The sequence below is a fragment of the Diadema setosum genome, chromosome 1 (genome assembly GCF_964275005.1).
Source record: "Diadema setosum chromosome 1, eeDiaSeto1, whole genome shotgun sequence".
In the NCBI taxonomy this organism is placed as follows: Eukaryota; Metazoa; Echinodermata; class Echinoidea; order Diadematoida; family Diadematidae; genus Diadema; species Diadema setosum.
Window position 1 is genome coordinate 15,929,396 of NC_092685.1, and position 14,913 is coordinate 15,944,308.

The window sequence follows — 14,913 nt, forward strand, 5'->3', positions numbered from 1 at the left end:
ATAGTTTTATGCATTGAGAAGATCGTGTAACTATTAACTTGTTGAGTTGTATTATAGTATTATTGCAAAAGTTTATATAACATAGCTATGCAGTGGAGCAGATGTGAAGCGAGTTGCTGATAGGAAAATGTAGCGTGGCTTAAAAATCGATCTGATGTACAGTGTAGTGGTTACCACATCAGCTGGTAATGTATTCAAACATTGCATCACTCCCATCGTGTTTGCTCGCAAAATACCAAAAGTGTGATATCTGCTGGAATTGTTTGAAGGACTTAAATGACTGGCATCAAAGCAGAGAGCTTCATTAACATATCTGCTGCAAAGTCGGGAGAAAGATATTTTACGACAGAGAATGTGAGGTTTGTGGCATATTGAGAACACGCATTCGTCAAATCAGGAGTAAAACAAGGCGATGGCATACCAATTTATCACCAAGACAAGGACTCTCTCAATTCGGGTAGGCAGAGGAAGGTCATGTGTAAGATGACATCTTCACAGTTTGATAGTTCTTTTTTCTATTGGTGATTGACTAATTCTTAGTTGACACACTGACACATGTACATGTACAGTGTGTAAAATGACAAATCTGTGTGCAAAAAACATAGTGACATCAATACTCTATATGGGAAAAGAGAGTTTGATGTAAAGGAATTTCAGACAAGATGAATGATGGTAAGGTGATTTTCACAGGAGAGTATGTTACCGAGTAAGGATAGATGAAATCTTACATCATGTAGCAGTATACATATTGTGTACCCTATGTTAATTTCTTGTGTTTGATCACACCAGCGATTCGTATCAATATCGTATTTAGAAAAAAGTCATCACTCAGAAATCATGACTGTATCCACCTGCGCAAAGGAATTGCAAAAATATGTGGAATTTCTGTTTAATATGTACATGTACATGTGTATTTCCTCTCCATTCTTGATCTTTACTCACATAAAGTGATAAATACACTTGTATAAGGTACAGTGTACGTGTATCAGCTGTCACTTTATTTTGGTGTGCAAGGAATATTAAGACATGCCATCCATGATATTCCTGCAACAGTTGGTATTTTCAGCCAACAAGAGGTGGCCTGTTTTCTCATTTTAGAACCCCTTAATTTTTTTAAATTAATGAGAATTACTTGCTGCTCATTGTATCGTGGTACTGTAAAACGAGGAATGTTCGCGTGCACTTTAATTTCGCGAATTTCGCGAGCGCCAAGATTCGCGAAATTAAAATGCACGCGAAAGTTCTTGTTTACACTATATGCACTGAATGCCAGTGGCACTTCGCGAAAATTTCATGCTACGAAAAAGGCTGTCAGCTCCAATTCGCGAAAATTTCATGCCGCGAATATATCATGTTTTACAGTATGTGCATTGTAGGATACTTTGGATTGAGCAGTGTTATGCTGCCGCATCACATTTGGTTCTGCGATACTGGCCACAATCTTGATGAATTTTATTTAAATTCAGTATGGAGTTGTGTCATTAAAAAGATGAAAATAAAATGTCATTCAAGCTTTGTTCAGGGGTTTATCATTGTCAAATCTTGACCTTTTGTGGGTATGCTTTCCCCCAATGCCCTGCTTTTTATTTGGTCAAAGGTCACCACATGTTATGTTTCTTGTGAGTGCTCTACATCCACATTTCTTGATGGATTTTTTATCAAAACCTATTTAGACCCATCATGCTGGAATTCAGACCCATATTGTTCCTGTTAGTGTGATTCCCAGTGTTCCATCTTACAAAGTGCTAAGGGTCAAATTTTGGTTTGGTGTCTTGTGAGGCATTAAATGACAGATACATGTACGTGTGTATTGTCAAAATGTTGTACTCACTGTACTGTATTATGGTCAAATGTAGACTCTTGGCATTTTGTTGATGCTACCTTTTGTCTTTGATAACTTGTACATGTATATGCTCAACAGTACACACTTGAATGTTTGTCCCCCCCCCCCCCCCCCTTAGTATGCATGTTTGTCACAGTATATTCTAACTCCTGGGGTTTAAGGACCAGAGGTATACACTCCCATTGCATGGCAATGGACAATGTATGTGCATTTGCTGTGCAACTGCTTGCCCATGTGACCTGGTAAAATACAGTAGTTGTCTTCTTTCCTTTCAAAACACAGATTTGTAGCACAGTGTACAAGTATACAGTGCATTCTCAATATAAAGAACATGGTTATAACGAAATTCTAGTTACAATGAAGTAAAAATTCAGGCCGAAAAATTATCCGCTCTTTGTTCTTTATTGTTTGTTTGTTCGGTTGTAATGGAATTTCGATATAACGAAAGAAAATTGCTGGTCCAAGGACTTCGTTATAACAGGAGTCCACTGTACACAATGTACATGTATAAGTTTTCAAAGTGGGTTGTTACATACATTGTATAACTATCTTTGTGTTTCAATGGACTCTGCAATAAAGAAAGGGTAAACAAATAAAACATGTTCAACTTGCCAATGACATTTATTTGACAATGATACTCGATTCGATTCGATAAAATGATTATTTCGTAACAAAATAACATTTCGTAACAAAATGATCGTTTCGTCTATGAAATGACTGATTTCGTAACGAAATAAGCCATGCGACACTTGGCACCCCATAAAAAACTATGGTCTTTGTTTGTGGTTTAAACCATGGACAAGATTGTACCACCTCTGTGAATTCGTGCCTAAGTGTGTACAATGTGCGTGATTCAATGATTCTGCAAGGCTTACATGTCATAACATATTCAAAAGGAGAGCCACCTTGTCCATCATCAGATACCAGAAGGCTGTTTACTTCATTTTTTTAGTCTCAACTGTGCACTCACTGTCATGGTATACTGAATTCATATCAAGTGTTACTTACTTCAGATATACAATGTATCATGAGTAGCACCACCTTTTGTTCTGATTTAGAAACACATACTATTGCAGTGCACTGTAGTGGAAGGTGGACACAGCAGAGAGCTGCAGAGAGAAGCAGGTATGCCTTAGAACCCGGAAGAGGCACGCAGTAATTCAGCCTCCTTGTACTCCTACTTCTACTTTTGGTCAGATTATACTCCTAAGTACACTACAGCTATAATGTACACTGTAATTTCTTTGTCTGATGTGGCGAAAAAGTCATCCAGTGTCATTTGGCGATGGAAATGATTCAAATGCATTGTAGTTAAGACAAGCTCAGGGTCAGTCATCATCGGAATCAATAAAGAAAGGCCATCAATCCAAATGGACCATTATGATTCGCTACGAGTTTGTGAATGATTGAGTATGTATGGACTGATTGAGTTGAAGTGGAAATCAGAAGACTGAGTTCACGGAGTGGAGCAGCATGATTAGAAAAAAAAAAAAAAAAAGTGAAGCCTGGGGTATACTGCAGCATGCAGAAGGCCTAACCAGCACCTACATTAAGTACAATATGAATAATACAAAAAAAAAAAAATCTGTTTAACTTCACACAAGTATTTCAAGGTAATATCTTTCATCTTCCTTCTTTTCTGAAGGCTGTACAGAAGAATTTCCAGTACATTCCATCATACTGATACATGTAACAATGCTAAAACAAATATTCAATCCTAAGATTTCTCCGATCGACCGGACATCCCTTTAATTTCTTCCAAACGCAGAAAATCAAAATTTGCACTATGGACAATACTAATGGCATTTGTGCCAACATATACGGGGATTATGTCTTTTCAGAATCACAAGTACACATGTGTAAACAAAACAAAAAATAATTGCCACGTGTATATGTGTTCATATTTCACTATAAACCCTACTCCTGTATGCTCTTCCCATTTGAAAGGAGGGAGTATCAATTTTGGTTTTAGATTGCCCCATGACTGATGGGTGGCTCAATGTAAGGTAATACAACAGAAAAACATACAATTGACTCTGCATTATGTCACTGGTGAACTACTGGTCTGTATTGGAGTGTTACCTTCAGAGGATTTCCCTCGAGCACCTTATCACGTTATTAAACCACACAATACATCTGTCTTCGATTTCACTGATCATCCTAATAAATAGCTTAGCCAGATATCTGCTCACTCATATAGTAGTCCTCAGTGGTTGCACAGGGTCCAAGAGAAGACTACGGCAATATTTTCATGCTTGTTTATTTTGTGATTTAGACTCTCTTTTGATGTACATTAACTTGCACAACATCTCATAATCTCTGATCTTTGGTTGCAATTTCTCACAGCTCTGTTCTCCACAGAGGGAGGGGGAGTAGAGTGGGTGCAGGTGCAACTTTCATTGACACACCGCTCTACTCATCATCCCTTCATTCACAGATATCCTCTTTCCTTCATGTGTTTTTTCTCTGGAAGCAGATGTCCATGTTTGCGAGAGGGGAGTCAGGCCTGCTGCTCCCATGGGCTTGACTAAACGAAGCTCATCACATCACATCAGCTACGTGTTCTCCCACATGCACAGGAGAAGTGGTAGGCTGTAGTGTGTCCTCAATAAACAAGCCATTTTGTCTTCGTCGATGGCTCACTTCATCCATCTTCCATGACGATAATCATAGCCCTGTGAGACTGGTATACTACCTGTGTACCTCTGCATTGTCTCCCGGACAGTTTTCTGCCAAGTCTTTCTCATCTGTAGACATACACAAAAATAAATTTGGCTCTATCAGTTCTAAATTTCAATAATTTGAATAAACACACAATAACCCGCTGCATGCAATAAGGATTTAGAACCAACACTGGCTGTCGCCAGAAGCCTGGTGATCTACTGGGGAATACACCTGTCCAGTGATCAGGTCATAGGTTTGAATCCTGCCCGAGTATGCATGCCCATGATTTTTTTTTGTCTTGGCTGCTACTAAACACTGATTAATTTGATTTTTACATATACCCCACATATGTAAATATAGGACAATTTGTTAATCAGTTGCAATAGTTCTTGGAATTATGGAATACAACATGAAGACCCATTTATCAGTCTTACCAGCAAACTTGAACCAAAGAATTTTGAATTAAAAGATTTGCGCAACTGGCATACCTGAATAGTAACTTCTCTGGCACATTCAATAATATAAATGCACTGGATATCCTCCCCAATGTAGGAATCCATGATTTTTTCTTTCTTTCTTTTTTTTTTTTTTTTTTTTTTAAAGAAAAATACTTTTTTTCTTTCTGTCCCTGTGATTCTGTATTACCGATACAACCGACTTGTGAAATTATCTTAGAAGTTGCAATATGTAAAATATTACACACGTGAAATATATGGCTATATACAGTACCTAATATTCTGTATTAACACATGTAATCAAAGTAATATGAAGATGGAAACTAGGTTAGCTTTGACAGCTACAACGGAAAACTGAAAGTACAACCAACCCATAGCTTCACTGCAATGCAATACAGTGCACACCTGGTACAACAAAGTCCTTGGGACCGACGGTTTCCTTTCATTGTATTGAAATTTTGTTATAGCTGGACAGTACAGTGTTTAAAGATATATAGATGATAGTTTTGGAACCTAAATTTTGATGTGGTTGTAACAAGAATTTTGTTATAACCCGACTGTGGTGCATGCATATTCCTTTTGCCTGCAATCAAATCTAGCTTGACACTACAGAGAGGTAACCATCCTTAATTTGCAAAAGACCTTCAAATGTTTCAAATGAAAAGTAGCTCACTGAGGCTGAACAGCTACCCATGTGGTAGACATAGTCATTTGCAACACGCAATTCTCTCTACCCCAGTTGTTTAAATGCAATTACAAAATCTTTAACACATGAAAGTTTGTGACTTCAAGAATTAAACAAGTGCAAGGTGAAAGTACGTTGTGTTCAGACTCCTGTCCATGGTCGGTGTAGATACTTAGTACTCACCATTAAATGTTGCCCCACACCATACACAGTATCTATGATGAGTTCTCAGGTACACTGTAAGCTGTGATAACTTTTCTCCAGCCTGCATATGACAGAATGAAACATGAGCAATGTGAAAAATCTAAGACGGTTGAGATGAGATCAATCATATTTACTTAAAAAGATATTGGTGGCCAATAGGAAAAAATGCATCCACATGAAAAACCTTTTCCTCTCTTTCTGATAATATGATACCTTTACACCATAATTATATACATAAAGTTAGGTACAGGAGTGCTCCAGAAGCGATTCGACTTTAATGCCCTTTTGAAATTGTTTATTCAGAGTCTATGCCCACCGAGACTACACACGAAGTGGCTGAGAGGCATAACTGTCATGGTAATCTTCACGCATGCAAGAACCTCAAATATATGCACAGCACACGCTACACACCACTTTTGGAGCACTCTTAATGTTGGTGAATGTTTTTACTAGAGTTAGAGTGCTTCAGGATTGCTCCTGAACCTAACCTCAAGAAGGGTATACCTATGCTTCGCAGCTACTCTCTGTTCATACAAAGTTTAGAGCATTTTAAGACCATTCCTGGAGCACTTTTAATGCCTGGTATAAATTATGTATCTCTCTGTGGACCTTTAATTCCCTCCCTTAAATCTTCACTGAAGATGAAATTACTGTGTCCAAATTGTAAACATAAGGGGGTTCACCTGTCACAAACTGTATTTCACTGTGATACTATCATGCTCCTCAAAAATTTGAAATCAAACCCTCTACAAAACCTTGGGAAAATACTTTTATAAAAAAATATAGTAACAAAGAAAACAAAAAGTTGACTCATGACTGACACAGAGCAAAGTGTAAGTTGTACAAGTTATTGCTTGACTAACTTTCATAGGGGTGGTAAATTACGATATTTCCATCCCATAATCACAAGTATTTTGAATAATTTGCAGTATATACCAATAAAATAAACTTAAATGAACTAACACTGTCAAATGCATTCCTACAAAACTATGCTGGTCAATTCTCAAAAGCACCTTTTCAACCATAATTCCAAACATCAGTCCTCACCGTAAGTTCGTCATCCTCATTTTCTTCTTTTTCTTTCTCTTCTCCATCATCTTCTTCTTCTTCCTCCTCCTCCTCCTCCTCCTCCTCCTCTGTATAGCCTGGAAGCATTTGTTTGGGCCAATACCAAGTAACTTCAGGCTCACTGAGTCCCTAGGAGGAGAACAATTAGCACCAATAATTTTCCATATAATCACTTGAATATGATATCTGAACAAAAACTTAAAGATACATAACCTATCATTCATACACCCAGAATTTAGCACATACGATACGACAATGAGTGTGAAACTATTGGCCTAGTCCCAAGAGATCACACAAAATGTTCACTCTATTATATACAAGAAATTATGAAACACACTCCCACATAAACAATAAAAAACCCTACTTCCAAAACCCTATCTAATGTTGCAGCTCAGACACAGTGTGGTTTGGAGATTGCATTTGTTTAAGTCTGCTTGTTTCTCTTTCAAGAAATATCTTCCTCTCCATTTCTTTTTCTATTTATTTAAAAATGGTTACAAGATTCAGCAGTATATTTCATTCATGGCAAACAAAATGCACTTCCTGCGCACCCAATCTTCTTTTTCAGATTTCTAGAATTTAGATTGCAACCAACAAATTTCTAAATGCATGAACACAGACAGCTATTACAAAAGCCCTTTTAGCAGAAGTTGTGTGTGTATGTGTGTATGTTCTCGTAAATGATTTCAATTGTGAAAATATTGCTGTGTTTCACTTCAGGCAAACAGGGATATATTTCACACCAGGTATGCATGTGCACGTATACTAGTATATCTTCCTTTTTTAATGAAAAGGCGCCCTCTTAAGGCCCTGGGGTACCTAAATAATATGGGTAAAAGGCAGCTGCCCATTCTGCATGAAATATGTGAACTGCATATGGGCAGATAGTAATTCACACTGTTCGAATGAGGAAAATTTTTTTACATGTATCCTTGATTGATGTGTATGCACCTATACATTACATGACGCCTAATTTTACTTACTTACCCAAGTTTAAGTAACAGTTTTAGTGGTTTTTCATTTTAATAAGCCAATTTATTGGAATACAGAAAAAAATCACAAACAAGTAACTGAATGTGCCCGGTCACCATAAGCATACTATCATATCCCCAGTCAGGTATGAGAATGTGCGTGTGTGTGTGTGTGTGCGCGTGTGTGTGTGTCTGTGTCTGTGTGTGTGTGCGCAAGTGTTTGTGTCCACATCATCTGGATGAGACACCTAGGATAAATGACACTCACTTCTCCATGGTCGAGGTGCGCACAGGCTTTCTGGCTGTTGTACAGGTCATGCTCTGCTTCCTTCTCCAAGAACCTATCGCTCTGATGCCTCAGAAAGTTGCCTTTTCTGCTGACCTCCATTTTGACCCGCTTCCGTGCCATCACTTCCCGCATCCGCTCCATCTCAGCTTGCTTTCGCTTGAGTTCTGTCTGTTGACCCAGGCCACCTCTGCCTGCATGGCACAAGCATGCAAAAAAGCATGTGACCGCTGCAACAAAAGGATCCTAAAGTCGCTGACGGCTGAGCCGAGAAAAACGAGTTTGAAGTCACATCATCAAAAATGGTCAAAACAATCGGATTTCTATTTTTGGCATAATTTTGTAGTCTAATGTTTTGTCTATCATCTGCCGAAATTTTGAAGCTAAATGATCAAAAGAAAGGCAAAAAATCCGCGTTTTTCTGGGCCTTGATTTTCTGACTTTCAAGGTAACAGAAACGTGTCCGAAGATTTGGATTTAGCGCCGCAGCTAGACTCCGCCCCTAGCAACGAGGGAGTGATCTTATTGGTCAGTGCGTGGCATCCTGATTACTGATTGGTCGTGCGTAGATCGCTGGCGCTAAGCTTGAATGAACATCGCATTGGTCACTAGGAGCTGTCTCCTATTGTTAAGCGGTGAAAACTGTCTCGCCTCCCCTTGACCATGATGGTGTCGGAAGGAAAACTCTGAAGGCGTTTTTCTTGAAACTCTGATTTCCTCAACCACTTGACATGCGATAATAAAATCATCGATATCTCCACAACTTAGTACTTTTATGGGTTGGGTTACATATGAAATTAAAGTAGAAGAGTAAGGAAATTATGCCATGCCATTTTCAGAAAATTGTCCTCCCCCGACTTTCGGATCCTTTGTTGTAGCGGGTCACATATGTTCCAAAATCTTGGATTTATATCCTTATTGATGCATTTCTTGATTGGCAACATCTTTCATGTTACTTCCTTTCTCTGATTTATCATAACATTTGTCAGTCTGCTTTGTGCAAAGCTGTGTCCTTCTACCTGTGGCTTGATGGGCTGAATCAACAACACTTAGTACTTTCACTGATTCCATAAAGATGATGAAACATAGATCAGTATACACATATGACACAAATTTTATAAAAAGCATTTCCAGTCACCATATTTGTAGTATTATTATAGTACCTTGATTGTCCTTTCAATTTGACATTCCAATAATCCAACTTGCCTGTTTTAATTTCAATTCCAATCGGTTCAGCTCTTCCAGTTCCTAAAACAGATAAGAAAAATAAATAGGATTAATTGGCATTACATTCATCTGCACATCAAATGACACATGTGTATAGCAGTCTTTCATGGTTAAAAAAACAATCAATTTAGAGCAGATACATGGTAGCAAACATTACATGATATCTTGTCATGCTTCAAACAGAATTGAAACTAATATGTTAATTTAAACAAAAGTTAACAATGAGTAACTAGAAAGTTGATTTATCCTTTGTTTATCAAATGTATAAGGTACACAATTTCTGTAAAGTGTTCGATGTGCATTTTAAAGAGTACAAGTCCAAGAGAAAGGGAAAAGCACACAACAGTCTTACCACCTGCACATCCTGAGGGAAGAAAAATTATATATGAAGATTATATGATATATACAATGTCAAATAAACTGAAAAAATTAATGCCATGTTCATATAATCCAACATGGACTGTTTAATCTTACTCTGCTGTTCTGAAAGTAATATGCATTCCTATGCTCATATCTAAATTATGGTAATGAATATAATTGCAATATTATCAAAATGACAGCACAGTGTACTGACATATCTTTCATTCTCTCAAAACAAAAACAAAAAACAAAACAAAACATACCTGTCTTGCCCAGTCCACTTCCATGCTTGTAGCCCATCTTTTGGAGCATGGCAAAGCCCTTGCTTTCTGTGGATATTGCACTGTTGAGGCCCTTCTGTCTCTGCTCCTCCTCATGCTGCTTTACTGGTTTGAACTTAGCTTTGTTCTTTTGGTTTGCCTGTCTCCGCTTCTCATCCTGTCTGTGCTGTCTGGCGGCCCTGCCCCATGACAGCTGACCAGGCTTTGATTCTTTGCTGAAAATCAATGGAGGTTTGAAATTTGAGACTAGGATGACATGAACATACACACCATGTGCACTGAAGCATGTAAGATGAACTGAACAAAGCCTTCCATCTAGATCTAGATCTAGATGAGTTGGGACTGCCAGCTAAAGATTGAGATTGACTTAATAAAAAAAGATGCCTGATTATGAGAGTCATAGGGCTTGATTCAGCCATGTCATATCTAATACCATGATACCATCAGTAGCAGACAAGACACAATGGCAACAAGGTTTATTGTTATGCTCATGGCCTTAATTCATGGTTTTCAAGAGCAACTACTTTAATGTATAAGCTGTTATTTTCACGAGGGATTAACCCTATTCCCACCGGGGGGGGGGGGGGGGGGGGCATTTTGGCCCCCCTCAACGTTTCGCGTGATTATTCCACAACGCTTCAATATTATTGTTGAGGATATTGAAAAGAATATGTTCACCGAAAAATAGAAGTCTTGGAGCCTTATTTTTTGATTTTTAAGCAAACAAATATATGTTTACATAAATTAGCATAAATTAATATAAAATACATGAATTAAAATTTGAAAAATCTAACCATGCAGTCTCGTAGATTACATTGGCCTCTATCTCAGTGCAAATTTTCGTGAGGATCGCGCAACCCACGACTGAGATCTGAAGGGGGGGGGGGGGGGGGCCAAGAAGGATCCCCCCAGTTGGTTTCAAGTCCCTCAAAAAACCCGGTGGGATTAGGGTCAATTTTCGCGAATTTCGCGAATCACAGTTGGGCCATGAATTTAACAACACGCAAAAATGTCACCATGCGCTAAGGTAATAGTGCGCTTATGAAGGCCTCTGTGTGAGTTTGCGAAAGCAACATCTTGCGAAAATGGCTGTGACCTCTTCATTCACAAGAATATCTGTACGCGAAAATAACAGTGTATACAGTATTCCATTTCGTCTTGAACACAAAAAATTTGTCCTTTACAAAACACGTATACAGGCAGGTATTGAATTTGTAAGGTATGTGTACATAATGTATACATTTGTACATGTAGTACAATAGCAGAACTTTGTTTGAGTATCAGACCCTGGCTCTGTGGGCAAAGTGTACACTACGTGTACCTCCTCACAGATATCCTATAACAGTAAAACACAGTGACAACTGATGTACAGTGTACTTGCTGGTTAGAGTCTGAGCAATATTGAATAAAAGGGAAAGTACTGATACCATTTTTGTTGTTGTTGATAATTTCAAGTGGAATGATTCTCTAGTAAGTAATCCACTGACATTGTTCTCTGACAGTGACACTTTACCCTTCAGAGTTAACGCTAACAGAAGCACACATATAATAACACAATTTTTAATAGTTGTTATCAATATCAGTAGGAGAGTGTAAATTCATTGTATTTTAAATACTGGATGCATATTTTTGGTTGCTCTGAATTCCGTTTTCAGAGGATGAAATTTCGAACAAAAATAATACTAAAAATATATTCAAAACATTCTGAAATTACGAATTTTGCAAAATCATGTGAATTATTCACTCCATTTTTTTGAAAATATACTTCAAGTTAACCCCTCTACAAAAATTTATCTTTTAGCGCGGTGCAAACTCGCATAATTCCAGACCTGATTTTTGTAATGGAATACTCATTCATGCACCAGAATCATTATTCATACCCACGATTCACCGTACACATTTGTACCGAGTGGACGACAAAGAGAAAAATAGCAAATGAGGCTCAAATTTCATACTGTACGGTAAAAGGTCTATCATAACATAAAAGTAATTAAAACATTTCAAATGATTCTACGCGATAAAACCTTGTGAAAAAAATTGAATATCTTCTTCTAAAATCTTCTAAAGGTGAGATGTGATATTATCATCAGTTTTTGGTTTTGGCAAAGCCTTTATTCAGATTTAGACATATTCATCCAATAAACTTAAATTTACTGTACATCCGAACGAACAAATTACACGGAATCAAATGACTGATGAAGCACGGATTCAGTTATTTCTAACGTCAGAGTGAGCTTTTAACCACCGTCCGTACTAGTAGAAGGTGGGGTTCTAGGCCTAGTAATTTTAAAATTAGATCAGGAAGTAACGTTAGATATATCTGCTATATACAGTACAGGACACATCATCACATATTTTTGAAGGTGTGGGACTGATCACGAGCCGGCTGCTTTTTAGCAGTGTTTTGCTGGCGGTGCCTTCCTAGCTTCCCAGAATTAATGGCTTACATTTATTCCGCATGGAACCATCCAAATGCTATGAATAAAACAACAGAAAGGATAAATAGAATTACCTTTCTACAAGAAAACTATCTGACATATAGTCCTCTTCTTCCCCGCTGTCAGTCATCTTCTCGTCGCCCCTCCGGATTCAGTGGCCGCTGAGCGAGAGCGCGCACTATGTACCACGCTGCGCGCGCAGCAGATACAGATGGATCTCACGAAGAAACGCTACGGAACATCAAATCGCCCGTCGACCGTCAACCATCGAGATCATAGTACTGGAGCTGGAATTGTTTTTTATTTGAAAATAAAAAAGTAATCTTTTTCATTTCTGTAACCGGAGTTATGCATTTAACGATATTTCCCTCCATGTTGTTGGGATTTTGATATTGTATGTATGGTTGAGGGGTCTAGATATCGCGCACGAAAATTTGAAATGCTCTTATAATAGAAGTTATTCCATAATCGTACCTGAATTTCTCAATGAATATCACGAAAATGCAGAAAAATCACCTCCCAAAATCTCTTGATGATACGATGACGGAGTAGTGCGCTGTCGCCGTTTGTATGTCGGACTTTTTTTTATGCGTTCAATTTCTCGGGGTATGTAAAGATCGCGCAGCTGCCCTCTGTAGTTTCATGCGTGAAAGTGTCTGCCCCTCTGCGGCTGTAACGTGCTCCGGCTTTCGTAGAATATTTTTTCACTTGATATTAAATTTGCCCCTGTTAAGCAACAGCAGTATTATTATTGTTATTATTATTATTATCATTATTACTATTATCACCACCACCATCATCGATCATCATAATCATCATCTTTTTTTTTTTGTTTATGAAGCAATGTCATGCTGAAAGTACAGCTCGATTCTTTTTTTTTTCTTATGAATGCACTGTCATGCTAAAAGGACAGCTCCATTTGATTTTAATGAAAGTAAGTAAGCAGTGTATGTTGTTTTTTTTTCGATGCGTTGTATATTCTTTACGAATGCACTGTTTCTGCTGAAAGTACAGCTTGGTTTGATTTCATTATAATTGTGTTTTGTTGAATCGTGGATTCTATGATACATGTGATTTGATTTATCATGAAACTGTATTGAATATGGAATCAATAAAAGATTATGGAAAAAAATCATCATCATTATCATTTTCATTATTATTATTATCACTTCCACCACCATCATCATTTTATCATTCTTATTATCATTATTTTTATCACTGATATTTTCATAATCTTTAATGATTTTCATTCATAAAGTTTTCTTACAATATTTCTAATCACTTTAGCCAATAATATACACGTAATATAAAATGGAAAAAAGTAAAATATGAACATATATTTTGTGTGTGTGTGTGTGTTTGTGTGTGTGCTTACCCATTCGTCACCCTCTCATTTTCGTCACCCATTTGTCACACTCTCATCTAATTTTTCTTCAGTATCATTATGACCCTCCCCTGTCACAAATATATCACAAGTTAGCGCAAGAAATCACAAGCAAATTCAAATTGAAATCACACTTCAACTTCGATACACTGAAATATTTATTCCTTTGTAATATTATAATCGTTGTGTTAAAATTTGACTTAAAACAACATTTATTGTTCTTGTGTATGATGACGTCACGTGGTAAACGATCGATCGAACAAATTACGAATTCTATCGACTACGAACGAGACAAGCGAGACGACACGTCTAGGCTACAACATCCTTAGAACAGATTTTAAGGTTAGGTAGGTAAATTACAAGGTAAAAAATTGGAAATTTAGTGGAAAATTTGTTGGAAATCAAAATTTCTTACCTGCTTCCTTCTCATGTTGGGCGGTAAGTCAGGTATGTTTATTCCATGGGCGTATCGGCAAATTTTGCGCTTAGTCCTACGCGTAATATCGCTTGCTATACGCAGTTACGCTATGCGCGATCATTAGGTCCCTGCGCGAGACCTAGTACCCTTACTATACTACATGAAGAGAGCTGTTGCGACACGGATTGTCGCCCCTACACGGATTGTCGCCTCCTGCTCGGGGCGACAATCCGTGACGGGCGCTGGCGGCACGGATTGTCGCCCCCTACACGGATTGTCGCCTGGCGACAATCCGTGACGCTTGTGCAGTTCCCAGTTTTTGACCTCGAAGGCGACAATCCGTGTTTGCAAAAAAATTGTTGCGACACGGATTGTCGCCCCGTCACAGATTGTCGCCCCGGGCTCGGGGTGGTTCCTCCGGTGTTAAGCTTTGGTGGGATGGGTATGACTGGTAAGTTATGCGTATGTGTGTGTGTGGGGGGGGGGGTGTGCGTGTGCGTGTGTGTGTGTGTGTATTGTGAGCTGCATGATATGTGATGTGTATGATTTGTTGTGTGTGTGTATCTGTGTGTGTGTGTGTGTGTTTGAAGTATAATAATACAATATGTAGAAACTGTGCATGTGTGGTG

At 38.1% G+C, this 14,913-nt stretch overlaps 1 protein-coding gene across 1 annotated transcript; it reads right to left on the reverse strand.

The window, feature by feature from the left end:
• Nucleotides 1-2,481: 2,481 nt before the first annotated feature.
• On the reverse strand, nt 2,482-12,623 carry LOC140234343 (G patch domain-containing protein 11-like). Its single transcript, XM_072314405.1, has 7 exons — nt 12,557-12,623; nt 10,027-10,259; nt 9,379-9,424; nt 8,159-8,366; nt 6,899-7,048; nt 5,831-5,912; nt 2,482-4,590 (listed from the first exon to the last, which is right to left on the reverse strand). The coding sequence occupies exons 1-7, from the start codon at nt 12,610-12,612 to the stop codon at nt 4,535-4,537; spliced, it is 831 nt and encodes a 276-aa protein (XP_072170506.1). The 5' UTR covers nt 12,613-12,623; the 3' UTR covers nt 2,482-4,534.
• Nucleotides 12,624-14,913: the final 2,290 nt, after the last annotated feature.

Coding starts and splice junctions, on each gene's coding strand:
- LOC140234343 (XM_072314405.1), bottom strand. CDS start 12,612: ATGACTGACAGCGGGGAAGAAGAGGACTATATGTCAGATAGTTTTCTT. Junction 10,260..12,556: donor GATAGTTTTCTTGTAGAAAG/GTAATTCTATTT, acceptor ATTGATTTTCAG/CAAAGAATCAAAGCCTGGTC. Junction 4,591..5,830: donor GTGTGGGGCAACATTTAATG/GTGAGTACTAAG, acceptor GTATGTCTACAG/ATGAGAAAGACTTGGCAGAA.